Raw genomic sequence first — 25900 nt, forward strand, 5'->3', positions numbered from 1 at the left:
CAACAACGACGACAAGACACGCACGCGACACAATCGAAACACGAAAATGTACAATCGTTCAAATCTTTGTCTCGGGGAGTCTCCTCCCGTAGAAAATATCCCGAAGGACCATTAGAGCGTATAATGGGCCACGATTAATAGCGCATGTAACCCTCCTCCCCCATAGGCGCGCGTGCAGGAGAGGAGCACGAAGCACTCGTCCCGTGGGGAAAATGTCAAGCGGTGAACCAATGTTTGACGATGACGCCGATGTTACCCTTCAAAACTGTCACTTCATCCCCCGACACTTAGAGTACAATCAAGTTCCATTTGTCCGCTCGCCTCCCCACAGACCCGCGCCCCTCCACGCGAGAATCGAATTAATCTCGTCTCTCCTTTTTCTTTTTTTTTTTTTTTTTTTTTCCGTAGCGCGCAACGAGTCGTGTAAAAGAATTTTCAACGTCCTTCCGAGATTCCATCCTTGCGAATTTTACTTTTAAATGGCCGGATATCGATTTCGAGGTTGGGTATCGTGAGCTGAAATTTCTATTATTTGTTTTTTAAGTCGCTTTGCCGTCCCTAAAATTATTAATCAGATATTTCTTTCTTGTTTGTTTCGGATAAAGAAGATGGGATTTTGATTCGAAAATTTGTAAATGAATTTTTTATTAGTGATAGAACATTCGAGAAGAGTTTGATCTCGCGTATATTTCGATATTTCGAAAAGGGGTTGAAGTATCGATAGAAGAAGTAAGAGGAGATTGATGGATATCACGAATAAAATAAATAAAGTTGGATTTATTTGAGAGAATTTGATTGCGCGAGATTTTTTACACGATTCCATTTATGAAATTATTTTAATTGATTTTAAAAAGCAATTTAAAAGCATACGCGAAAACGCGTATTCTTTATTTTATTCGATTCAATTTCAATACTTTTACGTTTATTGCGATACGCGTTAAACGAACAAAACTGTATCAACATTAAAAAAAAATAGCTTGTTTTAAATGATATTTATTTTATCATCAATATCGTTGTTCCTCTCGACCAAGTTTTTTAATTCGAAGTTTATTTTCGAGGAATAAGAAAGCGCGAAAAAATAAATTTTCCCTTTTTTTCCCCCTTTCCTTTGTTTCCACTTTTGTCTCCTGCATCGATTAAATGCCTCAAAACATTTCGCGAGCAATCATTTTCCCTCTATTTCTTTTCTCTGATTAATAAATCAGGCACAGCCTGTGTTCCCTTCTTGAAGCTCGAGGAGAAGAAATTATTATGGCAACAGTTTACATCAAGAACGACAAAAGAAAGGAGAAAGAGAAGATGAACGGGGAGGGGGGAACGCAGATGGAGGAAGAAGCGGTGAGGACGGAGAGACTGAAATTAAAAGTCGAAAGGATTTCCCTTCGCATTTCACGGTTAACTGGGTTTACGAAGGAACCGAGTGGACATCAGTAAATTTAGAACCCTTGCAACTTTCTTCTGAAAGTTTATTCCACTCCTAGAAATGAATCGATGTAAACACGGTGGAGAACATTTTTTGCGGAATTTCGAACGATCCCAGTTGGAAGCATTTAATTAATAAACTTTTATTTCTTTTTCCCTTCGAAAATTTTGTGAAATTATTTGGAATTTTTCTGATCTAACGGTCGTTCGTATTTTTCTTTTTACCTTTTTATTCTCTTTTTTTCTCGATAGAAAATAACGAAATTCTCCTCTTTTAAATTGCACGAAATGAGGAATTTAGTAATTTATTCGATATCGATAAAATTGATTATTAAAATTGTTCGTTGTTGCTTCCACCGTCAACATCGAAAAGCCACGAATGTCATTTAAAGACGAGTTACTATGGGAAAGTGGGGAAAAACGACAGAGAAAAAGAGGGTAAGTGAAGGGCTATTCCTTGCCGGTATAGTGTAGTTAGTCTGCTAAGGGATGATCGCGCAGTTAGTCAGCCGTTTCCGGGCAATCAATCACCTCGTCGAGGTTTTACCAGGGAAAAAATGAGATCCATTGGCCTTGGTAACTTTGATGAGGAAAAAAGTTACGTAAAGGCAGGAATATTGTGCCTCGTCGATCGATAAAACATCCTTGCCCGTCATATCGAATCGATTCAACGTGAAATATTATATCTATCGAGTAAACAAGATAACTCGATCATTTTGAACATCTTAATTGATTTTAATAATACGAAAGAATGTTTCGAATAAAAATTGAAAAGTCGAAGAAAGTATGATCTTTTGAGGACACGAATTATTTTCAAATATGATATCGTGTGATATTTAACGATAGTTAATATTATGAAACATGTTGCTTCGTATATCTATAAAAATTTATATTCAATCGAAAATTATTGGTATAGAAGATATGGATCGATGGAACCATTGTTCTTAAATTTTCATCGCTATTCTAATTAAAATTAATCGAAACAAGACCTCATATATTTATAGAAATTTATCAAAAAAGTTTATCAAATTTTCCTCGCCAAACAACCTCCTCCATTAATCAAACAACATTCTTCACCCTTCAGGATTAACCACTTTGGCGATAAGAGGCCCCTAATCCTCAATTTAAAATTCGATTATCGTAACGGCGAAAGTTTAAAGGCTGTCTCGCAACAAGGTTTATCGAGATTTCCAAGCAAAACTTAAATTGCGTGTCGAAGCAGGCGCACAATCCGATAATTTGCAAACAGAGAGAGAGAGAGAGAGAGAGAGATACTTTCCTTTCGCGATCTTTTGATAAAACTAAACAGAGAAACGAACGGAGAGCTAATAACATTTCCCGCGAGTCCAATTACATTTCCTTCCACTATTCCGGTCTACGAAGCCGGAAGCAAGGAAAAGAATGGGGTAACTAGTTGCATTACGGCCACTTCCGGTTACGAGCCCGCCTCTCCCTGCATGCACGCGCCTCATTTAATTTAGCCGGACCAAGATTCGACGGTGGACAGTGGTTATTTCGAGTAACTTGGATACTTTTTCACAATTTTCCGCTTTTCCACCATCCCGAGATTATTACGCTGTAATATCGCGATTCTGAGAAGAAATTTCCCGGTTATGCTCCGCGCGATGATGACGGCGATGTAATAGAGGATGATGAGCGACTAGGATCGAAGGATATTGCGTTCGTCGTTTTGGATACGTAGATGCCGCGTTTTTATCTTCATATTTATAAAAGGCACATGGAAAGTATTGTTCGATCGCTAGATTTTTAACGTTTTCTTTTGCAAAATTCTTTGGAAACTTCGTTCAACTTTTTCGTTAAAACGAAGAAATAAAAGTAACTAGAATCAATAGAAAATAAATATATATTCTACGAAATGAAAATCTTCGTCATCCTCTTTCTACGCATTTTCTCCTAAAACTAGAAATTTTTCCTCGATATCGCCGAGGAAAAAGAAAAGCTCACAGAAGCTCTGTAACCGGCAATTAGTCGGAAAAGTTGCAGAAGCTCGGCTCGGTAGGGGATTTCTCGCAATTAAAAAATCGCGGCGAGATGCGCCGGAAGTTCCGCGACGGTGGAGCAATTCCGGCCTACTCACCGTGTTGTACGAACTATCCGCTCTACTGTTGCGGGATAATTACATTTTTACCCTGGCTATATCCTTCCCGGCTCTTATTTGTTTTACGCGGCCTACTTTAAAGCGTTTAAAAAAGATAGGGTTGACCCGTTTCGCGATATTAGAGACGCAGCCCTCTCCACTTGTTTCCGTTTAAGTATTGGTAAATCGTAGATTGATTTAACGTGGAGATCGACGGAGTCTTATTGAAAGAATTTTTACGTCACTTTTCCCTTATTTTGAAAAGATAGAATTTCAAAGATTAAATATTTAAAGAGGTATATTCTCAAAGTGGATAACTTTGAGATGTTCACAATTGAACGATAAAACATTTGCCATTATTAATTGAATTTAAACAGGGATAAATAATAAAATAAGAAACATGGATTTCATCTTATTCAAATTTAAAAACGTGATAATATATCATAGATATATAAAGTAATTTTTGAGAATAGAAATTTTTTATAAGAAACCTAATAATCGTTAATGAATATTCCTTTTTTATTCACGACTCTATCCGACTTGCAAAAGTGTTTGTAATAATTCAACGAATCAATTTCCAGGATTGGCTTAACACCAAACAGCAACGTATGGGTGGGAGCATGGTGGATAGGCTTCCTAGCTGCTGCAGTTTTATGTTTCATAATCGCCATACCCATCTTAGCGTTTCCAGCAGCTTTGCCTGGTAATTGAATTGTAAAAATATTTTACAACACACACTATTACATAATAAGATTACTATTCTTTAAATTATCGTTTCAGGAATATCTAATGCACAATTACACTGAAACAATACCAACAAAACTTTACAATTTTCCACTCAAAAATTACACTCCTCTCGACAATCATCCGGATAACCAATTGTTCAAATAACAATTCTATCCACACAAGTCTACACGAATAAATAACTCTTTTCCAGGTTCAGAGAAATTGGCCAAAGAGAGGGTGTCAGAGGCGCACCAAAGGAGCACCAGAAAGCAATCGTCCTCGAGCGATCGAGGAGAGGCATTCTCGAAAATACGAGAACTGCCTCGCGCCCTGACCGATCTCCTCGGTAATCCTGGCTTTTTCATGTTAAATCTGGCAGGTGCCAGTGAAGGATTGCTTATCGCCGGTTTCGCCGCTTTCCTCCCCAAACTGATCGAAAATCAATTCAACGTCAGCGCTAGTTCCGCCGCGTTACTAATGGGTGAATAATATTCAAGCATTCTGTTGTAATCAATCAAAGAAAGAAAGAAGAAGAGAGGGGAAAAAAAAAAAAAAAAGAAACCTCACCTCTCGTCAATCGTAACGCGTAATCATCGACATATTTCGTCGAATACGTAACATTTTTTACCCCTCTCTCTCTCTCTCTCTACAACCTGTTTCTCTTACTCCTTTTCGTTAAAATATCGACTGAACGATATGTTACCGTCAGTTACGTCGCACGTATGTCGCCAGGTATAAATCATCCTCGACGTTTTTATATTTCGTATGGGATATTTACGATTGACTAATGTTTCCACGTAATTTCGTGAAATTTCGACAGGGCCGAGAGGAACACGCTGTTCGAAATGGCAATCCTTTCATCCTCATTTTTTTTTTTTTTGCTTACAGGTTTGGTGACCGTACCCGCAGGCGGTGGAGGCACCTTCCTCGGTGGTTATCTCATAAAGCGTTTTAATTTGCCCTGCTCGGGCATTTTAAAGTTTTGTCTACTGGCCACCGCGTCCTGCATCGCCTTCACTTTGTGCTTCGTTCTGAATTGTCCGAATTTAAGCTTCGCGGGAGTCACTATACCTTATTCGAACCAGACCAAGTACGTGATTGTATTTGTACATGTGTGTGAGCGCGCGAAATTCTGTTTATTTGTAAAAGTAATTTCAACAGTATAAAATTGGATGTTTGAAACTATTACGGCTAAAATTTCTGGGAAAATATGTCACTACTTCACGAATTTGCATGATATTTATCGAGTATTATCGTGTTTCATTTTTCCTATGGTCTCTGTGGCTTTATTCGTTTTCATTTATACACAATAGATCTTCGAGTTCGTATTTGCTGATATTAATTTTCATTATTTTTTTTTTTTTTTTTTAATAATAAAACTCCATATTTATCTGAAAATTGGTTTTAAATTAGTTTAAAATTGAAGTATAAATATAATTCATATTATTCATATATTAATTGGAATTTATCCATTTTTCTTGCTATATATCGATTTCTCGTTTACGTAAGAGAAATTCGCGTTCATGTAGGTGGTTTCTAATAGTGTATTAATTAAAACTTCATTCAAATAAATAAAGTTTCATATATAATCATTTTTGTAAAACGAATATATTTCATAACAATTACTATTAATTCACTGCTTCATTTTATTGAATGATATTTCTAATACTTGAAATCTATTTAAGTAAATCAATTCACTATTTTGGATAAAAATCAAAAATGAAAAGAACTAGAAACTTAATTTAGAAACTTAAAACAAGTAGATATATATAACTGTACCATTGTATGTGATAAATTCCAAGATGCAAATAAATATCTATAGTATAAGTAAAAAATTTCATATTTACAGAAAAACTTTTTCATTGGATAACGCGTGTAATAATGGCTGCGGTTGCTCGAGATCAGAATTCAGTCCAATATGCGGAGTTGATGGAATCACGTACTATTCTCCTTGTCACGCAGGATGTTATCAAGGAATGCGACTAAATAACGTCGAAGTCAGTATTTCTTATCGTACTTAGTATGCATGCTTGTGAAAATCTAGTCCATTTCTTGAAATCATAAAATATATATTTTTCTTAACCTTTACCATTCCAGTGCTATATATATTTTATAAAAATCTACATTCATTGCAAATCGAAAATAAATATATATTCAGTTAAAAACTATCAGTCATTAAATTAAAAAAAAAAAAAAAACAAAGCTTGATACCGATTATACGTCAATATAATCATACTTATAGACATTACATTTTATCATAAATATTTATTTTTCTTTGAATTAAATGTTGATATTTTTCCTTATTGTTTTACAGATATATACAGACTGCACGTGTATACGAGCACCACCAATGAATCTAACTACTGCAGATAGTGTGATTACTTACGAGGCAATAAATACTACTTGCAGCACATCGTGCTCTTATCTATGGCCGTTTATCGCTCTAGCATTTTGCAACATGTTTATAACCTTTCTTTGCACAATGCCCGCACTTTCCGCAACACTTCGCGTCGTTCGAGACGATCAGAGATCGTTTGCCTTAGGTATACAATGGATCAAAGTTAGAATTCTAGGCACAATACCAGCACCTATGGTGTTCGGTGCTCTCATAGATGAAACATGCATTTTATGGAACAAAACTTGCGACGGCGAAGGATCCTGTCTTGTTTATGATAATTTATACATGAGCAGGTATGATAAAATTAATTATTAATTTGAATCTTTAAATCGTGTTAAATACTTTCGAATTTGTGTTACTTATTCGAAAAAATTATAAAATAAAACTACCTTTATGCTTGATTATTTTTATATCTATAAAAATCGTTCCACACTTGATTGTAGCGTCCTCTATAATTTCATTAATGGCCGCTAAAGATTAGAACATTCATTGAAATAAAATTGAAATAAAAATGGCGGTTTTAACCATTTTAGAATTTAACATATTTATTAATTTATAATATTTTGTAATGCAACTATTACTATTTGTATCTTGATATAAGAATTATAATAATCGAGTTGTAAACTATATTATGTTTTTATTAAAATTTCATCATGCAAAATCACTTCAGGCATTTATGATCATGCAAAAATCAATGAACATACCTTGTTTCAGATATATGCTAGCATTAGCTTTCATCGGCAAAGCAGCATCCCTCCTTTTCTTTTTCCTGGCTTGGTGGACTTATATTCCTCCAGGAAGCAGAAGAGTTGCACAAAATTCGCGGGAAGAGCCCACAACGACATTTGTGTTAAACGACACTCAGCACGAAGCGCCAATCACACCAGCAACAATAAATCCTATAATTGATCCGTAGAGAAAAATCTAGCATTCTAATTATGTTATCTTAAAAATATCACGAATAATCACTATTTAATAAGAACTTTTAATGTTTGCCAAACTTACCAAAAGAAATAATCGAAGAAATGAATTTCAAAGAAACTTCCATGTACACTCTCACTCCACTGAAACTAGATGACACTATGTGCTAGTCTATTAAAATCGAGTATCGATACTGCGACATCTATCTTCTTCGATTTCGTTCGATTCGATAGGTACTATCTTAATGGAGGGATATTTAAAAAATATTTCAATATATAATTGTATATTTTTAATAATTTTATTTATAGTTTATTGTAAAATAACTATTAAAAAAATTAAAATGTAAATGAAATAGATAGATATTAATTTAATATTTTTATTCATTAATATAATCGTTTATAACAGGAGGAAATGATTTCATTTCTCGGATAATTTATAGGGAAATTTATAAAAAGCGTGATTATTTATTACTGTTGTAGTGTTAAGTAAAAAAATATTTGAAATAGAAATGACGTATATAAATATAAGTAATATAAAAATAAACTAATTTGTAAAATCAATGAAACTCGAATGAAGTTATTTATTTCGAGAGTTGTTGATTCGTAAATTTGTAGATATATTTATACGGTTTGCTAGTAAGTAGAATATTTCACATAAGAGCTATCACTGCCAAAATTATTGTAAAGAACGTAAGAACATTGTTTTTAATATCGTATCAATATTATATCTCGTTTTTTAACGAGAAAACTATAAATATCAATTATGAGATATAATGGGCAAGTGCACTTGTAGTCCTTTTGATATTTATTACTACTTCCCAATGGAATATTTCATTTATGAAATTACGATTTTATATGATATCAATGAGAATAATGGATAAACATTTGCTTAATATATTACTACGCTTTTTGTATTGTTCTATAAAAATTAATAATTGCAGTTAATTATTGTATCAAAAAAGACTATTACGATTATATAGAAATATAGAACAGTACAATATTGTCCTATATTATATGATCTAAATGTAATTTCAATTTGTATGACATCCTGTAATTGTATTCTTAATATTAACTGATTGTCAATTAAATTCAAAAAATGTATTTATCACAAAGGATAAGTCACATAGTCGATGTTTAAGATAAAAAAAGAAATTATTCTACATGTTCATCTTATTTATGCAATATATAATTGTTATATGCGACCAGCTAAACTATTGTAGCACAGAAATTCCATTGAAAAACATTGTTTTTTCAATAGAATATCATAGAATTGATACCATATTTGTATAATGTTATTGCTTGTATAAAGACGATTATCTATTATCTAAAAAAGTAAAAAAAATAGATAAATCTCTATTGTGAATTGATATTTATAATAATATTTATAATTATAGATACACATAGTTGCAAGTTTTGGTATCAATCCTAGCATATCCCATTCACAAGTTGAATAAAAACTATATTACTTTGGAAAATTTTATATATTAAAATTTGATATGTCATATTTAACAAAATGTTTTTTCAGGTTATAATGCATAAGATAAGAAATGAAAATGGGAAAAAACTATATATTATTTTGATATTATAATTAATTGAATTACCAAAACTATTAATATCTATTTAAAAATTATGAATGTCTGATCGTACAAATTTTATCATTCGATTATAAAAGAATTTTGAAACATTTAAATGTTAAAAAATTATACATTTCTTATGAACATTTGTCACAATAAAAATGCGGCGATCAAAATAGAAATGCTTGAAATATCTGTGCAAATAAAATAAATGGCCGTATGAAATATCATTTATATTGATTTGATATGAAAAATTTTGTGCATTTTATAATTGTAATTATTTTTGTTATAAAATATTGATATGTTAAACACGTGTATTATACGTGTCGCTAATAAAAAATTAGTGAAATATGTTAATTATTCTGATTTTTCTTATCTTTTCCATCTATCTATGATTATAGAAATATCATAAAATCAATAATAATAATATTTACGTCAAAACTTGTTCATATGCATAAAATACAACTACTACTAACTATTTCTGTATTACTTACATGTTCATGCAATATGATTGCCAGATAAAAATGACTACATTATAATTTATGTAATAAATATGTTGAATAACTTTTGATATTCAAAGCCATATTTTTTTTTTATTATAAAGAATATTACCTTTATTTTTTTACTTTATTTAATCGTTTAATTAAAGTTAGCACAATTTAATCACAGATGAGTAGTTTTTAGTTTACAGGTTATGTACAATACATACAGATTAAATGTAGAATTATATTCAACTGCAGTTACATGAGTGATCACCTTTAGATACAATCGCAAACGTATTTATCGACTGTTAGATTATGATATATGTACTATAATTACATATAATGAGATTAGAATTAGAATAATCAATTATTAAATAAAAAAATTGCACTCTATTAACGATTTATATGTTGTATATGTATATTGTCATATGCATTTATTATTATATCATATATAATATTATTAATAATATTATTACATCATATATAAATATAAAACATTATATAATATAATTCTTTGTTATACATAATAATAATTAATATAGATTTATTTTATATAATTATCTTATTATGCGATATAAAAAAAAATATTATGAAACTGTTAATCAGCTGGCCTCTTGGTCTAGGGGTATGATTCCTGCTTTGGGTGCAGGAGGTCCCGGGTTCAAATCCCGGAGGGGCCCGATTTTTTTTATATTAAAATTTATACTTTTGATAATATTTACATTTAAATAAATAATCATAATATATACGTATATATGTATTTTTTTTATATTTAAATATATACATAAAATTGTAAAAATGATATATATAAAATTTAATAATAAAAAATTATTTTTAATAGTAAAAATATAAAGAATATACATATTTTTAATTACATAAGTAAAATTTAAATTAAAATAAAAATATTTCTTTTTTTTTTTAATTATTTCTTCATTAAAATATAAAAAATATACATATTTTTAATTATACAAGTTAGTTTTAAATTAAAAATGTACAAAATAAAATTCTTTTTATTTTTCGTCATTTTAACTATTAAATATTAACTATTAAATTTATGTTTTAGGAACATTATTAGCAAGCATGAATTCCAGATTTGAATTAACAACTTTAAATTGCGCGCGATATATTTTCCTACTCCCAAGAAAGTCAAGATGGCGGCAACGCCAATGCGCATGCACCAGTTCCTGAATGGTCGGGCAAAAACACAGCTGGTCTATGATCTCCGAAGCAAGCTGACGGTTGAACGCTATCAATGTGATTTTCGTGAAATTCTTACCGATCTACCGGTCAGATCGTGAGGTCAAGGCAGGCGTGCGTGAAAATTTGTTCAGTGCTCGATTTGTAGTGTTAGTGAGTGTGTTTAGATGTATGCAAAACTTGTTAATCGCGGTGTCACCACGAGGATTTTTCACTGCCCTGGATACAAAGGAGTTTCGTGAGGTGCTTCGAGCGTCCTTTCGGTAAGTTTACAATTTCTACTTGAGAATTTGTCGCATCGCGATTTTCTTCATCGCATGTGCTATCGGATTTTCAATCAATTCGCAGAGTCAAGTGACCTTTTTCAATCTATCAAACGTCTATATCGCGTGTCTACATAATTTTCTTTGATTTTACTTTTTATAATAACAATTTCTATAAGAAATCGAGCTAAAAAATACGAAATTTGTCGTATATTTCGTAAAATAAATTCTAAAAAAAATTCCCAGTCGAAACGATATTTCAAATAACGAAAAGAATACGGCATACAGCATCTTTAGAAATAGGTCAGAATAAAGTTTTCGTAATCTAATCGTGAGATTCTGAACAGGTATCGCCTGTTGAGAAAGAGAAAGATTTTTATCGTGAGTTATCTCTTTGCATATGGGACTTTTGAAAATGAGCTGTCTTTGTTATCTTGTTTGCCGAGAATTATACTTTTCCATTCAATTTTTTGTTTATTACAGAGCGCGTTCGTGTACATTGTGGTTGTTTACTATTCACAAACAGGAAATTTCCAACATTGTGAAGAATATTCTATGCATAACAGGATTCTTATGGTAAAAGATACATCTTGAAATTTTAATCTTCCTTTTGTCGTCCGGTTGCCGTCGCTCGTTTTCGCTGATGTTTACGTGTAAACACAGCTGTGCCATAATTCCATGGATAACGTTATCGTGCCACCGTAGTATCTATATATCGAGGTCTTGAACCTCGGCGTCTGCACAACTATTTTTATATCCTCGATGTGCTCTGTCACCGCGCGCGCGGCATCGGACGAGAGAGGAATCCGGCTGTTGTCGAGCGGTGCACAACCGTGCTACAGTCCTTAGGACTTTGACCTTGTCCTATGCAAAATGATACCTCTCGTTCATCGTGCTTTTAATCGGTATGCCAATTAACGAATCGACAATTCTACGGCGACAAGTAACAAGCCGATTATTCGCTAATCACTGTTAAAAATACACGATAAATTTTCCGTTTATTTCTTTATCCTTCTCATTTCATCTCACTCGATTCGATGTCTTTCATTGTATTTATCTCTTTCTTTTTCACCCTTATTGTTTCATGGTATCGATGCCATTATCGTTGAACTTCGGACGTTTACTTTCGATCTCCAGTTTTTCAGCATCGATCGGTGCATACACGTATTACACAGCACGGCAGAATGGCTTAGCTACTGATATCCATGTATATAGGGTGTTTCAGAATAAATGCGTGAAATATTCATTATTATTCATAAACTTGTTTTGAATATTAATCATAAATTATATTTTTGATGCTTTTAAATTATTTTAATGTAATATAGATAAATAATATATACGTAATGTAGTATAAATAAATAAAAATTCAATATTGTTTCGAAATTATATATCATAGTAAATAAATCGATTCAAACTAATAACAATATATCGTTTGGTAGCATATAATCAGCAATACGAAAAACAAAGAGCAACTCATTCTTTTCAAAATGTTAATTTCGACTCACCAGCTATTACCATTCGATAGCCAGACTCTTTTATTTGTAATTAATCGGCTGTTAAAAATGCACACCCGTTCATGATACAAGATTGTGGTGTCAGATTTTGTGCATATTTCGCTCGATATTCAATTTTGTATATTCGTGAATTTTCTTGATTAAATTTCAATTGATAAATTTAGCTACGATAGTATGCGCATCAAAGTCTGATGGAGAATGCAAAAGAAACTGTCAAAAGTTTTTCCGCTTTCGTCAATAGGATATTTTTACCGGTTCCTTTTCAATCAGTTTTATTTATTTCGTTTCTATTTTTCAATCTATTTTTTCTATTGATAGAAATCTTTTTTAAATGAAATATTAATGTAATCTCAAATGGCAATGATAATAAAAAAAATTTAACGAACCTGTTATAATTTCAGAAGTAAAAAACCAATTACTGTATTTCAATTATTGCATTCTGCACTATAATTAACCCAAAAAATTTGACCACTTATTATAGGGCATAGTATTAGAAATAAATCTATTGATCAACCAATCAACGATCGCGAAGTTAAGTTAGAAAGGTATAAAAAGGTTCGTTTTTAATTTGCAACAGATTATTTATCCCATTAGAAATGGTATTTCATTTGAACGAGTTTGCAAAAAGCGGAAGGAAAGAGGCGCTAAAACGACTAAAACGAGCACGTAAAAGTAGAAGCGAAAGGAAAAAATTTTTTCGATTTTCGTTCACTGAACGAAAAATTATACGTATTTAATGTACGGATATAAATTTTTGATGAGCGGGTCGGATCGTAAATTCTTCTGTTCCCCGTATATTTTTTACAAGAACCTTGTTGTATCCTTAAATTTCGAGAGTCAGACATTTTGTGCGAAAATATATCGTCCACGAGAGGATTCATTCTAACCTAACGAAACTTCACGAATTTAGTAGTGACCTCTATAAATTCCATGGTATTCGTGCATCACGGAAAGATGTCGCTCTGACTTGCGCGATTTAGTAATTCGCCGATCGAAAGATTCGATCTGTGGACATATTGAAATCGAAAGTCACGTAAGCACGCGTGTTTCGTTAGTAGTGAGCTTGATCCTTTTTTGCGGCTCTTGCATTTCTTCTTCGCGGTTACGTAATAGTTTTTCGTGCCTGTAATCATCATATTAGAGTGCAATATCTTTAAAATAGAATGGAAGAAATGACCGAATTAATTTAAGCGTGGTCTGTCTGGTCAGCGTCAAGCGAACTGACTTCAAATGCCGCCATTACTTGTCATTGTAACGCGATGACTTTCACAATGGCCCGTTATATTTGAAAGACTTCAATATTGTTATTCTTTTTTTTCACGTTGAAAAATGGATTTGTCAATTTTTCAGGTAGGATAAATTAGGAGGATTTTTATATTTTATTACTTGTATTTGAATAGGTATATATATATATATATATATTCTTAATATAATTATTAATTGCATTTTATGGATTTTTTGAATTTAGATATTCATAAATTAACATAATGAATATATAAACTGAATTTGATGTCGCTTAATATTATCGCTGCTCTTTTAAATGTGATAGTATTCAATATTTCAATGTGGATTGTGGACGATTGGAAATTTGCAATGAGGAATAAATGTGGGACAATAAATCGAGGCGTAGCCTAGTTTTTTATCGTACGATTTAAACTATTAGCTGTGCATATAAATGACGTATGTGTGATCGTATTGTCAATTATATATTATACATAAATTAATTAGATACACTATTAATGATCCATTATTTATTCCTGATTGTTTTGTCACTGTTGAATGTTATTATTCTATTAATTTCTTAAATTTATAATAAAATCATTATAATATTTAAAAATATTATTAGACTTCCTTGAAACTATATTCTTTTTGTAATAAAATTTCATAAGATAATTCGCATTTGCATTATATAAAAGTTATTTTCAGTGTGAATAACTATACATTTAATTTTGTATTCATTTTTTGTATCAATCTATTAAAAAATGATTATTAACGAATAATCATTTTTTATGAATATTTACGGATCACAGTTTTAATGCTATCCATCTGTGTCGCCATATGGTTTTTTTATCGTATTTTTTATTGCTTCTGTGCATACCTAGTAGAGATTGAATTTCTGCATACAGTGTATGCAAAAAATTTTTATTAAAATACTTTTAAACATTTATAAATAATTTTTTTATTATATTAATTAATAATCATTACTTTTTATATTATATCATGTGCCTAAAAAATCCTATATTCTATTAAAAACTTTACTTTTAGGATATAATGTATGATATAAAGTAAAACATTCTTTTCTTTTTTTTGAAATTTCAACGGCATTTTTAATTTTTAATTATATATTTTTTTAATTATATATTACTTCCATAAATTTCTATCTGAGATTGGATATAATGATAAAGCAATATTAATAGCTTCTCATTCATAACATTAATGAGTAATCTAAATTATTATATCATTATAGTACAATTATAATATTACGTGATAATATTATAATATTATAATGATGATGTTGTTATTATTTATACAATCATCTACAAACAGACATTTATTTAATAAAATATCTTTTATTTTTAGCATGCATCAATTTGACAATTTTACATTATCAATAACATTCGAAAATTAAAGAATCGGAGATGTATAATTTAAAAGATGGAAATGAATTTTTGCATATCTATTATTTATGTATACATATTGTTTTCTTTAGCTTTATTAAAAGCTCACACTTGGCGACCGCAAGTATTGCTTTGAAAAAGCGAAACTTTGTTAATATTGGTAAATAATTCTCGTTTCACGACCACAATCTCTCACAGTTTTTCTGCAAAAGTATATTTAACAGCGCGTATGTGGATGAAAACAAATTAACCAAAGTATGACGACGATAACAATACAAATACGATTCGTTCTGGCAATTCAGAAATAACCAGAAAAATTGGCCTCGTTTGCCTCACTTGCAAAATCGAGGATAGTAAATTGTCATTGAGTTCATCGATTTATTGGCAGCGTGCAAACGGCAATGAGAATAACGAGATTCAATACTGAATATCCTTAGAGAGTGAATCACAATGCTCGTTGTTGTTTTTACCAAAATTGGCCTTACATTCCAACCTTCATAACTTCCGCGTTTCGTTTCATTTACAGAAAGATTATAAACATTAGAATTATGTTTTGACGCGCGTACGTGATTTATTAATTGAAATAAAATTCTCGAGTAAATTTAGAAAGTTTATAATTATAAAATTCTTTTGTCTTAAGAATTGAACAGAAATTTTTGTATAACAATCCTTTTGTTTTATCTATAACTTGTAACGCCAAAACAGAAAATATTCAAAAACAGGAAGGAGAATGGAAGTGCATATAGCCTTTCTACACACTGTTCTTTTATGCAGAATAAAAGTCGGCTTCTTGGTGTACGAACGTATTATAGTTACTTGTCCGTAGACATTCTGAAAAGTGCACAAACTGTTGCGGGAACAGGAGCAGATGCTTCTAAAAGAAAAAGTATAAAATATTTCGAGATGCGGCAAGTACAAAAGTTTTCAAACAGGATTGTCATTTGTACATTTTCGAAATAGAAATGCAGTGAATGTTATTTCGAAGATGAAAAGCAGCTTGAAGATCAAAAAACAAATATTTATCTTTATATAGAGTTTGTCTCGTAAAAATAAATATTTGAATCTTTCATTTTTAATTAAAATAATTTAAATCTTTTGTAAATTCTTAGCTTATTGTATTTTAAAAATGAATGAATGTAAATTGAAAATTAATATTGTTAATTTGAATTTAGCTTCTATAGGATAATTAATTTAACTTTTTCTTCTTCGAACAGAGTATTGCCACAATACGAGATAAATATTCATTAGAATATTATTATACAAGATTCGTTTAATAATCTTTATATATTAATATAAATTATATAATATCGTGCAATAATTAAAATATTATAATATTTTTTACAGATCTCGTTAAACAGACAACACCTTGTTAAAATAATTTCATAGAAAGTGCTTTATTTATTATTTCGCGGAATTTTCAAATTTAATTTTTTTCAAAAACAGAACTCTGTATAAAAATATTTTATTTTCGATCCATTCTTAAACCAACAAACGCTTCCTCTTCGATCACACCGCAATCTCGAGGACACCACGTATACTTAACGGCTTCTATGCTCACGATCATCGGCTGTCTTCAATAATATTCGTATCCAGAACGTTCTGAAAGCACAGGATACCTCGTGTACACACTAACACACTATCTCGTTTCAGTGACGCCCACGCGTGTGTCGCGGATAATCCATCTTCCCTCTCCGTTAGAAAGAAGAAAAACGATCGAGGAGGAAAGAATTTCAAGGGCTCTGGTTCAGTTTACGGAATCATGAGGACTTTTCCTTTCACGCGTATCAAGCCTGTCTACAAACACAGAAAGCGTAACGATTTCCACGAGCGACACGATTGTACAAATACCGAGAAAAACGTGGAAAAGAGGACGGATTGAAATACCGCTTGAAACATAATTTTAATTGGAAGGTTTTTTCTCTTTCTCTTTTTTTTTTTTTTTTCTTTTTTTAGAAGTTCGTAATTGGACAGACTATCTTATTATCGTTGTTCGTTTAATGGAGCGTGTGATCCTCGGTTTGTACCGTTTATATCGTGGAATTTTTTCATCTATGTTTTCTGGTTCTTCTAATCGTGCATTTAAATCGTGACGGAATTAGGCCCATTATAAAATTGAGAACGAACACTTCTGGCACGGTTTAAGCGTCTCGATTAAGCGGTTTCCAAGAGGCGTGCAATTATATCGCGTAGCGAGAGAGTAATTTCGATAAGCATCGATTACGAGACTTTTTTCTTTCCTTTTTTCTTTTTATTTTTCCTCTTTTCGAAGAGAGAATCAGATCTCAGTTTTGATTGTGATTATTCCGACAAATGAACGCTCCAATAAAATAGAAATTCTGAACAGAATTTCTGTTATTCTATTTTTTGTTTGTTCTAGAAGTTGAATATTTCATTATCTTATGAATATTCGATTATTCAATCATTGTGTTTCATTGGATGAAATGATTGAATATGGTGAATTAATTTCTTAATTATTGAAGTTTTATTAGGATACATTGTAGAACTGTCGATATTTATATGTGCATAAAAATTCTATTTATAAATCATGCACTAATTAATTTTCGATGGATGATCGTCAAAGGCAGGGGAACACATCGTGGTACCATTTTTATCCTCTTTTTTTTTTCGAAAAAAAGTCAAGAAATTAGGAACCCATTAAATATCCAATTGACAAGATTTCAAACATTTTTCCAAGATTGAACTATGGTAAAAAATTAATTAACGGATTAATCAATAGTTACATCTCCCTATGATGTAATGGTTCGCGACCTCTAAAATTCAATATCCGTTAACCGATCATCGCCGATGCAAGAAAATCTTTAACTCAATTTTCATGGTAATATCGTAGAAATTTCCTGGTAAACCCGGAGGGTGAAATTTCATTTTTGCATAATTTTATCGTCGCAAACAATTTCGTCATTTTTTAATCCTTGTGCAAATTCTCGACGATGCGACATTCTTTTTGGAATGGAAGATTCGAAGTAAGATAGTATGTACAGGGTGTTTCGTTTGAAATGAACCAATTATCGCAAGTTGTTCGTTATTATCGAGAAAAGTAAAGTTCAAGATTTACCCATCCCTGAGAGGGATACGTTTTCTTTAAAAAAAAAAAATCTTAAATTTTAGGTAAATATAGCTTTAACATTTTAACATAATTTTAATTTTTTTTTTAATATAGATTATATTTTTCTTCAGGTGAATCTGTCTGTTCCGTGACAAATTCATCGATCTAGATACGTTAGGGTTCAAGATCATTCCAGATCATAACATTTCGAGTTTAATGTAGTTGGTTTCTTGATGGCTTTATGTAGATTTAGAAGATTTAGAAGTAATTAAATTTAGGTGTGTGTAAAATTAATGTATGTGTAGGATGGATTACGTGATTAGTTTTATTAATTATTTGTTTACTTTTATTAAAATTATGTTTTTATTTTTATTTGAATTGGTAATAATATATATAATTTTTTTTTTATATTTCGTTTATTAACTATACGTTGTTTCTTAAACTTGGACATAAACATTTTTACATTGTTTCTTCCACTCGCGAAATTATCCGCGAAATATCTAATTCCTAGAATTGCTTTTATGGAAGCCTTTTGTTATCTTTGACCCATGATTGGTGTTATCTTAGCTAGCAATGAATCATAGAAATGTGAAAAATATATTTCTTACTTTATAATTATATGATTATTAAATTACTGAATGTTTTTTTAACGAAGATAATATTAAATACGAAATACATTTTTAAATGAATTTAAATTATGTGATAAGTAGATAAAAAAGATCGTGTGAGAAAAAGATCGAATCTTGCATTATTGAATTATTGAAAAGAAAAAAAAAAGCAGCTAACATTTCTTGGAATATCTCTCTCGAAAATAAACTTACAGTATTCGACAAATGTGTCTCAATTAATGTTGCAACGATTTTTTAAATAGATTTCATTATAGAAAAAATATTTGCCAAGTACAAAAGCTGAGAAAATAGGAATAAAATGCAACAACATATTATAAAAGGAAAATTTTAATTAAACAAAGTTAAAATTGATAATGATTCAAATACAGAGGAAATTATTTTTTTAAACATTTCTGGGTTGGATCGCAAATATATACAGATTACATAAACTTTTAGATGAAGGGAGAAAATAAACGTTGTTAAAAATTAACAAGAATTCTTTTTTTATTTCTGAAATACTGTCGAGAGGAGAAAGTATTTTAAGAACGAGTGGAACAGAAGAATTACCAAGAATTTTCCTGAATGAAATGCCTTATACATAAATTTTTTTTAGAAAAACGTGTAGAATCATAGTAGAAAGAAAGTTCTAATTATGTGAATGAATTAAATGAGTTTTTCTATGATCGCGTGATAAAAGTTTCTATTAAATAATATTATTTAACGAGTAATTAAATAATAAAAGTTCCCGTTCCTTTAATTAATAAATATAGAAATTAAGTAGAAATATAGATATGATAACAAATTTTATTTTTAAATAATAAATATATATTGTGAAACATTGACAATTTTACAATTTCACAATCTATGAACAAAATTTTAACACTTTTATGTTTTTCTAAGGAAACGAAAGCAATTAAACCTCCAATTGATTCCGTCGTGCTATTAATCGCCGTGGTAACGAGATATTCATTGAGTTTAATTCTTAAAAACGAAGTAATTCACGCCGATATGATCCATGATATATGATCCAATCTCCTCCCTCCGAATTATGGATACTTATTTGACCGATACGTAGGAATTTATTACAATGGAAACGATCGGTTGGTGCGCACAATACCTTTAGATCCATATCTGGTTGTGTACAGATAGGAGATTTGAATGGTAAACAATTCTGCGGAATTAGTTACACCAGTTCAACTGGTTAGAGGCTGCTGGTGAAACACAAAAACAAACTATAACTATCGAAAACCAGGTCAGCTAACCATTCACGCGGATTTCAGTTTCATTGACTTTAAACGATGAATACGTATTTCAAAAAAGAGATTTCTGGAATGAAGGAAATCCGATTCTATTTCGATATTTCCAGTGATGAGTCTTTAAATACTTTAATCTTTTCTACGATAACATTTATTTTTTTTTTCCCCCCAGTAAAATTTGTATTAAAAAATATGGGTTAAACAATTCTGAGAACGGATAAAACTCGTGTAGCTGTTTCTTTGAAATCTTCTGACGCGATAAAATACGATACCTCGGAGACGATATTTGACTTTACAAGCAAAGAGATCGGATAGTTTTCTATTTGAAATAAAGATATTAGGAAATAAGTTTCTAAAATTTTTTTAATTCTAACATACCACTACATACTTCATCATAGATATTTAAATTAAAATCTGACCATGATCCGAGAATAATAACGCAGCGATCTACTTTTTTGGCGCACGAACTTATTTAAATTGCTAAGCACCTTGTAGGTGTATCTGTAGGTTTCTTTCATTAATCATAACTCGAGAAGTACAGCTTGAGCAATCCGTGTGCCGCAACGAGATATAATTAGCAATAACTTAACGCAGAGAATTTAATTTTTCAAATTTGCTTGGATGATATTTGAAAGTTATCCAATTATGTCAATTATTTGCAAATCTATCCTTTTGCATAAAAAGTGAAAAATTAGGAATTTCGAAAGAATCATCGACAATTACCGAACAATTTACTTCACGCACGAGCAAATTCGCGTTATATTCCGTGGAAATGAACGATTCCGTGGCAATATTACGGCTAAAAATATTTCATAGGCGTATATTTAACAGTCGATTGCATCCAAGCTATTCATGTTCCACTGTCGTTCCCAATGACCGAATCGGCCGTAAGAAATCAGCTGTTCGTGACGGAATATTTATTACGAATCGTTGCCCGTGAGAATCTTTGCTCGTAACTTCACAGTCACCGAGCGAATTATGTTTGTTGCTTATATACGGTTGTTGAATATTCGTTTTGAAAATTGATTTTCCGCGTGGCGGATCTTTTTAAACGAGACCACGATCTAAATAAATCGAGAATCGAAATTAAAAATTCGAAAGTAAGAATCTGTGTAAAATAAAAAGTTAGAAATCTAAGAGTAAGGTTAAAAGAGAAAATCAAAAGTCGGGAACAAATTATTATCGAGGAAAATATTATTCTCTCGGATATTAACATTTTTTTAATCGTCTCAGATAAACGATACGCCGTAATCCACCTGTCCCAGACCACACCATCCACATTAATACGGACAATAAAACTTCCGAAAAAATAAAAATATAAATTCCATCCACTCCGCGATTACGTTAATCATCCACCTGTTACCTCTTCATCAACAATTCCGATAAAAAATTAAATTAATCTTCGAAAAACGTTGAAGCGGAAAACAAAAAAATATTCTCGTATTCCAAATAAATCCTTTCAATGCTTTATTCACGCCATATTTGCCACCATATACATCTGGTTCCAGGTAATGAAGCAAAGTTCCCCAGTTATATACACGAGACGCGGGAAGCGTTTGTCTTCGTGTCAGCGTGGTCGCACAATCGACGTGTTTCGGGGGGGGGGGGGGAAGGGGAGGAAAAAAAGAATTGCCGATAAATTGCGCGAGAAATGTTGGAAATGCTTGTTCCAGAAAATACGGTATATACATCGTGTGAGCATCGGGATCCACGTGAGTTTAATATCCTAACCCCGTTTCGGTTAATTACTCGTGATTAGCCCGAAGACAATCTGAACTAGGTCTTGCCACGTAACTCCTCCCATGCTTTTCAACCACCCATCCATTCGGTTCATCAGCCTTTTATTGCCCTGTGTGTGTGTGTCTGATGAATAATTCCTTTTTCACAGCCTTTGCCTATGATCTGATATTTTATTTGGAATATTATGGTTTTGAGGTGTAATTAAGGGGGATGCAAGTGGATGGAGATGAGTGTGCAATGTTGGTTAATTAATTGGACGTTTAAAAAATATGGAAATCTTCCGTTTAACCGAAGATTTTTTGGCTTATAGATAGGAGGTCCTGTTAGATAAGTTGGGGTTATTAATAATTTTAATAATTTCCTTGGTTCCCACATTCGCAAGTGTTAATTAAAAAAGAAAATTATTACACGTAAATACAGCTTGCCTAACTAATTTTACTAGAAGGAAATGACGAAGGAATGGATAAAAGTGGGACACCCTGTATATAAAAATACCAAGCAACAACAAACTTATCTCGAGAAAAATTGATCGAGAAGCTTTTGAAATAAACTCGTTGATTGATTCACCTGTTTTCATCTTGGACACCTATCGTATGCGTTACGCGTGTAACATTATACGCAACGTGATACACATACGCGCGCACACACGGAGAAAGTAACATGTTTGTCATAATTGCCGATTTCCCCATTCCGGTATGAAAGGAGGCTAAGGTCGCCGGATCGGTGATCGAATCGATCCGGAGAGAGAGAGAGAGAGAGAGAGTGTGTGTGTGTGTGTGCCCGCCGTAGTTTTCTTTTCATGGTTCCCTGCCTATTGCATAATGGAGCCGTCACCGAGCTCGAATTGTCAATCGTCGAGGAAATTTCGAAAAGTGGAATGGACATTACTCTCTCGAGAATCTTTTTTACTTCTATATTTGTGATCCTATTCCAGGATCACCTGTTTTCGCGTGTAGCATTGTGGGGGACGAGGAGGGGGGAGCTGTTGATAAGTGAGAATAAAAATATCATTGAGTACTCTTGATAAATATTTGAAACGACCAAGTGAAGCAGCTATATATTCGAGCTCGGTGTGGATATCGGAAAAATAATTTTAGAAATAACGTTGTACACGCGTTCAATCAATTCATTGAAGATTATATGTTATGCAACTGTCTTATCTGAATTTTTACACGATAAATAATTAAGATCGAGAATATACTCGTATTGTTATCGTAACGATATTTTCAATCCCATTTTTTTTTTTTTTTTTTTTATACTCGAATTGGAAATACGGAAATAGAAATTTCAATGGATTGAAAGAATCAATACGCTATTTTTTTTTTTTTTTTTTTTTTTTACGTAATGACACGTAAATATATTCTTCAAATATAAATATTATGAATAAGAAGTTTGTTTCAATAATATAAAACTCCGAATCGTTTAAAAATGATACCGTGTATCGAAATATTTTTTTTATACTGTTACGATTATTTTCTTTTTCACACTTCGTGACGTATCTCGTTCCAATTATATCGAAAGCTCTAATCTTTTGTGTACCCAGCCTATCTCGGGGAGCCTCTTATTTTTTTTTTATTCAAAATACTTGGGTTTAAAAAAGTTTAAAAAAGGGTCATTTAATTCATAATTGAAAAATCGAACAAGAGAGAACGAATATTTAAATCAATATATCCATCGTTCTTTTTACATCTTCGTGTACACAGAAATCTGCCAGAAATTTCTCGGTAAATCTTCACGTTTTCAACCAGCTACGTCTGAAATACAAAGTAGGCGGACCTACAATATCAGCCGAGATGTCATTCGATACGAATATAATATAAATCGATATAACAATAATAATTTAAACGAATCTTCGATATTGAACAGTGCGATTTGTTGCAACGTGTTATATATCGTACACGAGTGGCACACTTTGGTTGCTATCTGTTTGTTTGTACGATTGTGACGAAAGACCAGGATGTAGATTTCGAGGGAATTCGAGGAAGCTTTGAGATATCGTTCGTTGGCGAGTTTGAAAAATTGTAAATCTGTCAGTGATGCGTCTGACAGTTTCTTCTCTTTTTTTTTTTTTTTGCAAATTTTATCTCTATGATTCGTAGGTATTTTTTTTTTATTTTCACAAATTATTTTTTGTGGAATAAATCGTTTTTTTTTTTTTTTAATATAATATGGTTCTTCGAGTTTTGAAATTTTTCTGCGTGATCAATTGTTGTGCGTTGAAAAAAGAGATAATATAATTATACATAACAATTTTTTACGCGATCCAACAATTTTTATTCTAATGAAAATCTGTGTATATTGTTGTACAGAGTATATAGAATGCACGACGAATGTGTAAGCTTTTATTTTCGAAATTCTTTTCGGCACAAACGTGATTAATCGATTCGGTTTTGAATCATTTTTCACGAAAAGTATGCACCAAGGATTCATGCAAGGAAAGAAATTCAATTTGCAAAGATCTCCAAATTTTCTTCAGAGATTATTTTTTTACTTTCTTTACCGTTTTTTATTAGTTAATCGAATTTTTAATACTAATAATTTAATAGAGGATCATTTTCAAAAAATTGTTTTCGTTTATTATTCAAAAGAGGTTGTTCCACATTTTAAAACTTGTAAAACGTAAAATTCTATCGATTTTTATATTTCACATCGAAGGACATTCCATCAGACTGTATCGTCTTCTCATTTCCTAAGTGCACATATTTCACGCGTTTCCAAATCGAACTCAAACTTCACTCTACAGAATTTCAATCCGCCCTTACGAAATTTTCTACATTTTCTGTATTCTTCCTAACCTTCGTTCCAAATTTTTAACTTGAGATCAATCTAAATAAATTCTATTTTATTTAGATTTTATCTATTACACTCTACAATTTTTCTTTCTAATAATTTAAAATCTTATCTTATTATTCACAGTGTGATACACTTCGTTATAATAGTTTATTGTTAAAACACAAAAACGTAATAGCATCTTATTAAACGTACAAAATAATACGATAACTCGAAATAATGCAACATCAATAATAGTGAATCGAGGGGATCCTCCTTCATTTTTCCACGCACAAAATGCGACCAAGGCTCGTGATTTGAATAAAAAATTCTCAATGTTCGTCGACCGTTCTAACGACCAGTTCGTGTATATACGAGTCAGAGAAAGTCACTGGTTGCCGTAATCCAGTGTTTTCTCTTGGCAGTTCCACCGTAGGTCGAGGTTGAGGATAATTTATTGCACGGCTGTGTGGTTACTCGAACGACCGAAGAATCGATGACTGAATAATGGCGGCCGGATGGAAAATTCGAAGCGAAAAATTGCTGATGAAAAAGAGGAAGTGAAAGAAATTCTTATAATACAACAGTTTGAAACAGTTGTACATATCTGATTCCATAATTGAATTTGAGAAATATCATAATCTCAAATTGCCATTTTGATAATTCAGGTATTTTTTTATTTTCTGTTACAGGAAGAGAACAGATCCGAGTATGCTTGAAACGATATTATATATGAAATATTAACTTGAAATAATTCGTTGTTTCGTGAAAGATGCAGAGAAATTTAAATTGTTTAATTTAAAATACTTGACAAGTATATTAATTGCAACATACGAAATAATTGTCAGAACTTTTCATCATTTCGACAATTATTTTCTTACTTTTTATCGCACCGGAATTAGATTCTTGTATGTTTTATTTTTGGAATAAGAATAACAAATGAAATAATTGTTTCGAAATAAAATAAAGAATAAGTAGAAAAGACGGATTAGATTCGAGATTTTAAAGGTGTATTTCCATCTCGCCTACTTTGCATACCAGATATGTTTTCCAGATATGCACTTCAACTAAATAATGCAATCCTACGAATATATTCGTTGCACTTATTTCACGTAACTTGCACTCTGTTCATTAAATTCTCACGTGTTTCAACACTAATGAATTCACCATCGTTGTTAATGCATAATAAATGTCATACACTGTTTCGAATACGTTATTACAACTAATATTTATCTCGTACACAATAATCAT

At 31.5% G+C, this 25900-nt stretch overlaps 2 protein-coding genes, 2 long non-coding RNA genes and 1 other non-coding gene across 23 annotated transcripts in view; 4 read left to right on the plus strand and 1 right to left on the minus strand.

The window, feature by feature from the left end:
• Oatp26F (Organic anion transporting polypeptide 26F) overlaps positions 1 to 9495 on the plus strand; it is a 41061-nt gene extending 31566 nt beyond the window's left edge. For all 4 annotated transcript variants that reach the window (XM_086911507.1, XM_086911506.1, XM_086911509.1 and 1 more), the window contains 6 exons: positions 4102 to 4223; positions 4458 to 4727; positions 5135 to 5336; positions 6096 to 6243; positions 6561 to 6937; positions 7359 to 9495. In XM_086911507.1, coding sequence (XP_086767633.1) covers positions 4102 to 4223; positions 4458 to 4727; positions 5135 to 5336; positions 6096 to 6243; positions 6561 to 6937; positions 7359 to 7560 — 1321 coding nt within the window. In that variant the 3' untranslated portion in view covers positions 7561 to 9495. The remainder of the gene's footprint in view (positions 1 to 4101; positions 4224 to 4457; positions 4728 to 5134; positions 5337 to 6095; positions 6244 to 6560; positions 6938 to 7358) is intronic.
• Positions 1 to 10043, minus strand: part of LOC105736051 (uncharacterized) — a 45926-nt gene extending 35883 nt beyond the window's left edge. The window contains exons 1-3 of one of the 3 annotated variants that reach the window (XR_015293135.1): positions 9751 to 10043; positions 7650 to 7805; positions 7349 to 7543 (exon numbers count right to left, since the gene is read on the minus strand). This is a non-coding gene — a long non-coding RNA (uncharacterized LOC105736051). Of the gene's footprint in view, positions 1 to 7348; positions 7544 to 7649; positions 7806 to 9572 lie in introns of all 3 variants that reach the window. The other 2 variants (XR_015293136.1, XR_015293137.1) reach the window with 2 other exon arrangements.
• A 185-nt stretch (positions 10044 to 10228) lies between these two features.
• Positions 10229 to 10300, plus strand: TRNAP-UGG (transfer RNA proline (anticodon UGG)). The gene has a single exon. It is a non-coding gene; the product is annotated as a tRNA-Pro (tRNA).
• A 482-nt stretch (positions 10301 to 10782) lies between these two features.
• The window catches only part of LOC100863111 (Organic anion transporting polypeptide 30B), a 118933-nt gene continuing 103815 nt past the window's right edge, over positions 10783 to 25900 (plus strand). For 13 of the 14 annotated variants that reach the window (XM_086911513.1, XM_086911511.1, XM_086911514.1 and 10 more), the window contains exon 1: positions 10824 to 11080. The gene's annotated coding sequence lies outside the window, so the exon portion shown is untranslated. Of the gene's footprint in view, positions 11081 to 25900 lie in introns of all 14 variants that reach the window. The other variant, XM_086911525.1, reaches the window with a different exon arrangement.
• On the plus strand, positions 13597 to 14493 carry LOC147657076 (uncharacterized). Its single transcript, XR_015293145.1, has 2 exons — positions 13597 to 13944; positions 14063 to 14493. It is a non-coding gene; the product is annotated as an uncharacterized LOC147657076 (long non-coding RNA).

This window comes from Apis florea, unplaced genomic scaffold (assembly GCF_048593485.1).
Source record: "Apis florea isolate Af1SG1 unplaced genomic scaffold, ASM4859348v1 contig_3305_pilon, whole genome shotgun sequence".
NCBI classification, from domain to species: Eukaryota; Metazoa; Arthropoda; class Insecta; order Hymenoptera; family Apidae; genus Apis; species Apis florea.